The sequence below is a fragment of the Octopus bimaculoides genome, chromosome 7, assembly GCF_001194135.2.
Source record: "Octopus bimaculoides isolate UCB-OBI-ISO-001 chromosome 7, ASM119413v2, whole genome shotgun sequence".
Classification (NCBI taxonomy): Eukaryota; Metazoa; Mollusca; class Cephalopoda; order Octopoda; family Octopodidae; genus Octopus; species Octopus bimaculoides.
In genome coordinates this window covers 47566657-47574854 of record NC_068987.1, presented here as the reverse complement: position 1 = coordinate 47574854, position 8198 = coordinate 47566657, and the positions used below count along the sequence as shown (strand labels likewise).

At 37.8% G+C, this 8198-nt stretch overlaps 1 protein-coding gene across 2 annotated transcripts in view; it reads left to right on the top strand.

The window, feature by feature from the left end:
- Positions 1-6754, top strand: part of LOC106882484 (zinc finger protein 271) — a 7707-nt gene extending 953 nt beyond the window's left edge. The window contains exons 1-2 of one of the 2 annotated variants that reach the window (XM_014933178.2): positions 466-1011; positions 5371-6754. In XM_014933178.2, coding sequence (XP_014788664.1) covers positions 5494-6417 — 924 coding nt within the window. In that variant the 5' untranslated portion in view covers positions 466-1011; positions 5371-5493 and the 3' untranslated portion in view covers positions 6418-6754. Of the gene's footprint in view, positions 1-465; positions 1012-5370 lie in introns of those variants that run through there. The other variant, XM_014933179.2, reaches the window with a different exon arrangement.
- The last annotated feature ends 1444 nt before the right edge of the window (positions 6755-8198 follow it).

Sequence of the window (8198 nt, the reverse complement as noted above, 5' to 3'; positions counted from 1 at the left end):
AAAGAGACCGATAGAATAAGTACTAGGCTTACAAAGAATAAGTCCTGGGATCGATTTGTTCGACTAAAGATGATGCTCCAGCATGGCCGCAGTCAAATGACTGAAACAAATAAAAGAATATATATATATATATATATATATATATATATATATGATGCAGGCCTTCCGTGTGATCACATTACTCTAAAATGTCGTTCTTTTTTCCCTATTAAGGCGGTTGAGTTTAATTCGTGAGAGATTTAACTGTTATTTCTAGCAGGTGATGCGACTGCGCAAAAGTTTACATTTACAACTTACTGCGAAACCTGGACTCTATATCGTCGCGACATCCAAAAATTAGAACACTTTCGCCAGTAAAAGCGTTGTCCAATCTTGAACATCAAATGAGGATATTTTGTGACCAATAACAAAATCCTGGAAAGGGCCAACAGTCAAAACATCGAATCGCTCGTCATGAAACACCGTCTGGAAGAATCAAGATTCCCATGCCAAGTCTTATTGGGTGAGCTCACTTCAGGGAAAAGACCACAGGGTTGCCCTCTTCAAAGATACAAGGTCCAACTTAAAACAACACTGAAAGCCCAAATCGTTCGAGGCACAAGCCCGAGACCGTACCAACCAGAAAAGAAAAGGAAGAAATCAAACGACAGGAGAGAAAGGCTCGGCAAAATCAACCTCGTCCTCTACCAACATGCAGTCAGTGTCATCGACTCGTCTATGAAAGAATTGATCTACATAATCAACGCCATTACCATAAAAGAAGCGATCAGCAAAGAAAAAATTAAATTTTCGGATACTAGATAAAACCGACGACGACGATAATTTCAATTAACGATGATCAACTGATACAAGATATAAAAATTTACAACCATCGCATCACTAATCTGTACCAGCTGTGGATACATCCCCAGTTGTCGTTCCTTATGAGATCGCTTTACCGTCTCAGTGACTCGAAACCGCAGAGGCATTGTTCAAATTTTTACTGTTGTAAGCAATATTGCTTTCTTTCAGGTAAGTAAATCAGGTTATAATTAAACGCTTTCGCTTGGCGTTCAAATGAAATAATTGACATATCTACATCTAATATATATACACACACACACATTGGTACTGCATAACATGCCGTATGTTGAAATATCTAAACATCTCAAACTTTTGGGAATATTTTGATAATTTCTGGATTAAATGCTTAATCCAACTCGTTGAGCATGTCACAAGTTTTTAAAATATTAGGTATTGAACCATTATTTCCTTGGATGAAACCATCCCTTCATGAGGTTAACACAACCTCTAATCGAAGTACATATATATACCTGTTTCTTACTAATGAAAATCAGATCAGTTTTTGTTCTTTGGTTCTGTATACATTTTAGGCTCAGGAATTTATCCGAATTTTTTAGTATTTATTATTATTATTCAACCCTGTTTTATGGGATCCAGTTCCTTTACCGCACTAACCTAGGAAACACGTGTTTCTTAGGTCAAGCGCGTAAATCACATTTCATCTTAAAATCGTGTAAATCACGTTTCATCTTAAAATACTAAAATAGCCAGTTGGTTTTGGGTTTCTTTTGGTTCAGTAGGTTAAATATTTACCTTCATCCATATGATCAAAGACGTTCCAGTTTATTTTTGTCAAATATAGTATATCTAGAACTACGTTATCCTTCCATTCTTGAAACGATAGCATGTGAGTTAAGATTTGGCTATTATTTCTAGTAAGGAGAGTGACAACACTTAGGGTCCTTTGTTAGTATTCAGAGTAATTGTTGAGCCCCAGTTCAGCTCTATGTTTAAAAATATCCTAGTCGTGATTCCCATTTTAATTTCAACATAATTTATCGAGGACTGCATTAGAGCGTAAAGGCTCCTTCATTGTCTCACGCCAACCGGCTTTGTTGAATACACCAATGATTGATACACTCTGGTCGTGACCATCCAGTCCTTTTGTATATCTAGGTCTACATTGTGTTTCTTTCCTTGTATTAGGTAAATATAGTGTGACGGGGGAAAATTCGGCTGCTATATCTAGCCTGTCGTGGATTGTAGGAATGAGTAAAAATAAAGTCATTGTTAACTTTTGTAAGCCACATTTCTGTTCAGTTTTTGGAAGTTTTATTATACAGAAGTAAGATTTAACGAAACAGTTTTCCTAATAATTAAAAGGATTCGGTGGCGAAGTGGGGTGAAAAAAAAGAAAGAAAATGACTTGTAAACATTGCAAATATGGCACCGTTTCGGGTGACAAATGTTCATGGGTCGAATAAGAACTTTACGAATTCCTTCATCCTAGTAACTTATGTCGGAAACTCAACCCAGACGTTTCCACACTGCACAAACACTTCACATTTTATGAAAGCAAGTGTGCGCTTTTCTTTCTATGTGTTTGCATGTTTTATTAGAACAGAAACGGTTTCACATAACCAACCATCAGACACATCAGTTACATGAAACTCGAAGTAATAATTTGCGAAATTTTTCACTGTCAAAATACTATACCTTGCTCTACCATTGGTAGACAAGTACTATTTTCTCCTTGTTTTGCCGGTAAATTTTCAGATTAACACCTGCACGATTTTCACTAAGGTGTTAGGGTTAGGGTTTTATGGTTAGGGAATTCCGTCCCTAACCCTAACACCCTAGTGAAAATCGTGCAGGTGTTAATCTGAAAATTTACCGTTTTGCCTATGTAAAAGGATTTGCTTGTACACTAGGTTCTATAACTACTTTTTTTTTTTTGTTTTTGCATCCTTTCAAAGCCTAGCCAGGCTCATGGGCCCGGATTCCCGGTTTCTATGGCGTATGTCCCTCAGCTGGACGGGACGCCAGTCCATCGCAGCGTTACTCAAGAAACAGGAAGAAATAATGAGAGAAAGAGTACAACAAGGGTCGCCACCACCCCCTGCCGGAGCCTCGTGGAGCTTATGTGTTTTCGCTCAATAAACACTCACAAAGCCCGGTCTGGGAATCGAAACCACAATCCTCCGACCGCGTGTCCGCTGCCCTAACCACTGGGCCATTGCGCCTCCACCCATAACTACTGGGCCATTGCGCCTCCACCCATAACTACTATACTATACATTTATTCTAGTTACTATGACTACACTACTATGCCATACATGTATTTTAGTCACCATGACTACACTCCACTACTATACCACACATGTACTTTGAGTTACCATAACTACCTATGCACCATTCTTTTCCCAGGGATATGGCTTTAGAATTAATTTCACAATATATTTGTTCCCCCTTTTAAGCTTACATAGAGTCTTGGCTTTTATAACTGGTTGTTTGTACAAGTGAACATAGAAACTCACTCAAAAACCTGACCACTGTATTTTCCAGCATACAAGTCAACATAGTATAAAGTTTAAACATGTGTAAACATTCAGACATCGTCACTATCTTCCCAAATTCTATTGCATTTCACAAAGAATTTTTGTCTTCCAGTGTCATTTTGGTATATAAGTTGACCTACCTTTCTTTTGTTTTGTTTTTGCTGTAAATTTTCGTCTGAAAAATTCGTCTTGTAATCTGGGAAATACAGTAAGTAGTACTATCTTGTGTAAAGGGTAAATAGTAAAGACTGCCTTTGGTCATGAATGACCATGGGATTGCACCTAGAAAGTTACCCTCCGAGATGCAATTATGGGATTGGTCGTTTATGGAAGACTAGCAGTCACCCATGCATACCAGGCCCCCCCCTCTCCATGCCACCATTGTTATCCAAGGCAAAGGCTGATATAGCTTGGCACATCACAACTCATTTCTACTGCTCAGTGAACTAGAGCAATGTGAAATAAAGTGTCTTGCTCAACACACTGCCCAGTCCAGGAACCGAACTCACTACCTTGTGGGTGTGAGCCCAACACTAACCACTGAGCCATGCACCTTCGTTATCAATAGCTAAACAGCTTCACAAATTCAAAGACATGCATCAGAGTTAATTGTAATCATTATTATTTGTGTAGTGGTGGATGGTATCTCTCAGCTATGTAAGCTTCTATACTCCATTTATATCATCATCATCATCATCATCATCATCATTTAAAGTCTGTTGTCCATGCTGACATGGGTTGGACAGTTTGACCAGGGCTGGCAAGCTGGAAGGCTGTACCAAACTCTATCAGCTAATTGCCTTCAATCAGTTCAGGCACCTTCACTGTAACTTCACTGCCAGGCCCTACTTAACCCTTTTGTTGCCATATTTCTGTTGAAATACATAACCACTGTTTCTATTAATTTAGATAGTAATGAAAATTTTAGTAAAATAACATTGTCATAATTAAGTTGGCATTTGAGACATGAATTAGTATAACGTTTTTATGAAAGGCTTTAATTTAGATCACTTTAACACAGAAAGTTTGTATCACAGAACTAGGAATGGTCTCAGGAAGGTTTAGGGCTACCATTTGTCATTTTATATATGCCCTCTTTCCCTTATATATTATTAACCACAGGCACCCATGCTGATGACACATTAGAGGCATCCATACCGGTGACTCACATAAGGCACTTAGTACACTCTGTGGAATGGCTGGCATTAGGAAGGGCATCCAGACATAGAAACTAAGTCAAAACAAACTGGTGCCTGGTGCAGTCCTCCAGCTTCCCAGTTCCAGTCAAACCATCTAATCCATGCTAGCATGGAAAGCAGATGCTAAATGATGATGATGACACATATATTCATAGAAAGAGAGACTGATTTGTCCTTTGAGGTGTTAACATTCACTCAGGTATCAGTAAATCCATAGTTGGAATTAATTGCATAGTTACACGAGTTGTATACCTCCAACAGTGAGTGCAGTAGTAAATCGGTAATGTTTAGGTTCCTGTTTCATCGGGCTCACAATCATGAGGTAGTGAGTTCAAATCCTGGACCACACTGTGTGTTGTATAATTGATTAAGACACTTTATATCATGTTGCTCCAGTTCACTCAGCTGCAGAAATGAAAATGAGTTGCGGCGTCACTGGTGGCCTTTGCCTTTCACTTGGTTAACATTGGTGGTGTGGAGAGGAGAAACTGGTATGCATGGGCAACTGCTGGTCTTCCATACACAAATTTGCATGGACTTGTACCATGGAGGGGAACTTTCTAGGTTCAATCTCATAGTCATTCAGGACTGAAGGGGGTCCTTCACTCTTGAACACTACCACCTGACATCTTTGGTACTATTGACTGGGTCCATTCTGTTGCTGGTTTCCAGGTTGAGAATAGCTTTCTTTCACCTGTCTATGAGGCTCTGAAAAGATCCTAAGTTCAGGCATTCCTCCTGTGACTAAGCAATAAAACAATTCATTGAAAGATGAGGGGAGAGACTTCTTGTAATTTGTAATCAAACATTTCCTTTTTATTTAATTTCAGGTTGTCTTTAACTCAATTGCAGAACAATTTAAAGTCTTAGACATTGCACTACTTTGGATAATGCTATCATCCTTTGAGCAATAACAAGTCTTGTATGTATCACTATGTCGAGTGTTGTATAAAATGCAAAATCAAGTAACAGTGCAGCCCTATGCATGTAACGTTTGTGAGAAATCCTTTCTACAAAAAGGAGATTTGGTAAATCACATGAGGATCCACACAGGAGAGAAACCATATAATTGTGAAATATGTGATAAAAGCTTCAACAACAACTCTAATTACAAGAGGCACATGAGGGTCCACACCAATGAGAAACCTTATAGCTGTGAAATATGTGGAGAAAACTTTGGTTACAACAGTACTTTAGTAAATCATATGGCAATACACACCGGTGAGAAACCTTTCCAATGCATGACTTGTGATAAACTATTTTCCAGAAGTTATTGTTTAAAAGAACATATTAAAATTCACACTGGTGAAGTGACACCTCACCATGAAAATGATAAAAAACGCAAAAAGTCTACAGATAGAGAAAAACCATTAAAATGTCAGGTCTGTAAAAAGGGTTTCTTTTATATGAGTGAATTAAACAGTCATCTTCGGATCCACACTGGGGAGAGACCATATCAATGTGACATTTGTAACAAAGGGTTTTCTCGTAAAAGTGATTTAACCAACCACTTAAAAACGCACACAGGAGAAAAACCATACTCCTGTGATATCTGTGAGAGGAACTTCGGTGAACGGTCAACATTGAGTCGACACAGAAGAATTCACACTGGAGAGAAACCATTTCAGTGTGTTGTTTGTGGAAAAGGGTTTGTGTCAAGTGATTCTCTGACTGGACATCTCAGAGTTCACACAGGTGAAAAACCTTTCAGTTGTGAAATATGTGGTCAGAATTTTGCAGATAGATCTACTTTGAAAAGACATGGCCTGCGACACACGGGGGAAAGACCATTCCACTGTGAAATTTGTGGAAACAACTTCTCCAGGAAGTCAACATTGAACACACATCTTCGGACACACAATAATGCCCCCTTATGATAATTCACATATGAAGGGCATCCAGCCTTAAAAACCATATCAAAATAAACAGAGGAGCCCGATGCAGTCCCTGGACCTGTCTGATCCTATCAAACCAGCCAACCCATTCCAGCATGGAACATGGATAATAAATGATGATGATGACATGATATTCTCCAAACATGATACAGTCTCTTGCCTTGCCATGAAATAGAGAAATTCAAAAAATTTTATAAGTATTTTTTATTTTCTGCTATTTTAAATTATTTTAAATTGAATAATTTATTTTTTTAAATGTTTGAATCAGTATTTTTTTTACTAGTTAAACAAAAATAAAAAATTTTAATCTCTTATAAAACTAATTTTTGGTTTTCTATATATGTTTTGAACAAAAATTTTCATATATTTTTTGTATTTGTTGTATATCCCCAAATTAGCCCGGATTGAGCAGGTTATGATCAGAGACATTCCATTTATGATCATCTCATCTGTTGGCATATCTATAACTACACTCTCCAAAGTTTTTTTCCTTTTCTTTAAAATAGTAAAGCACATTCAGAAATAGATTTGGCAGCCATAATCTTTTACTTGCTTCAGTCATTGAACTGCAGTCATGCTGGAGCACAGCTTAAAGGGATTTAGTCAAACAAATCAACCCTAGTAGTCCATTCTAAAGTCTAGCACTATCAGTCTCTTTTGCAAATCACTAAGTTACGAGGAAATAAACAAACTAACACAGGTTGTTGAGTGGTGCAGGGACAGGCCCAAACACACACACACACACACACATATATAAAAAGGTTAAGAGGTGACACACAAGTAAATATAGATTGAAGAAATATGAAGAAGAAAATACTTAGAGAAGTTTATCATGGAAAACAGGAAGACATGCACATTTTTAGCTAAGCAGCCTCCAGTTTCAGTCATTTAAGATGACTTCTTCATGCTAAAATAAAACGGAAAAAAAAAAATGAAATAAATTGAATCAAATTTTCATAATATCAGTTCTGGAATTTTACATATTCTTTTTATAAAAATTAATGGTGCTGTATTTCATTTCCTTTTGATTGTTGCTAGTTGACAGTGATAGCCAGTTAATAAAATTAATGGAGATAGATTTGTTGGTGGTGGGAGGAAGGACAGTAGTAGTAGTAGAAGTAGCTGCAATAGCTAATATTCCCTGTGGCTTATAGTAGTCATTCATCTAGCTGGTAGAAGTGGTGGTGTTGGTTTATAGCAATTGTCCATCTATAACCTAGTAATAGTTCTGGTGTCCCCAGTAAGGGTTGAAGTATTGATGGTGGTTGTTGTTGTCTCCCTTTCTCTTCGATAGGAATTCAGATGTGGTTGGTACTTGATAATGAAGAACATTTCTTTGTGTTCTTAATGTTTTATTATCAACAAATTTATAGAGAGAAAAATTATAAAGTTTAGTTGTTTGTTACCTGCACATTTACTCTTTTACTTGTTTCAGTCATTTGACTGCGGCCATGCTGGAGCACCGCCTTTAGTCGAGCAAATCAGCCCCAGGACTTATTCTTTGGAAGCCTAGTACTTATTCTATCGGTCTCTTTTGCTGAACCGCTAAGTCACGGGGATGTAAACACACCACCATCGGTTGTTAAGCAATGGTGGGGGGACAAACACAGACACACAAACACACATACATATATATATATAGATAAATATATACAACAGGATTGTTTCAGTTTCCGTCTACCAAATCCATTCACAAGGCTTTGGTTGGCCCGAGGCTATAGTAGAAGACACTTGCCCAAGGTGCCACGCAGTGGGACTGAACC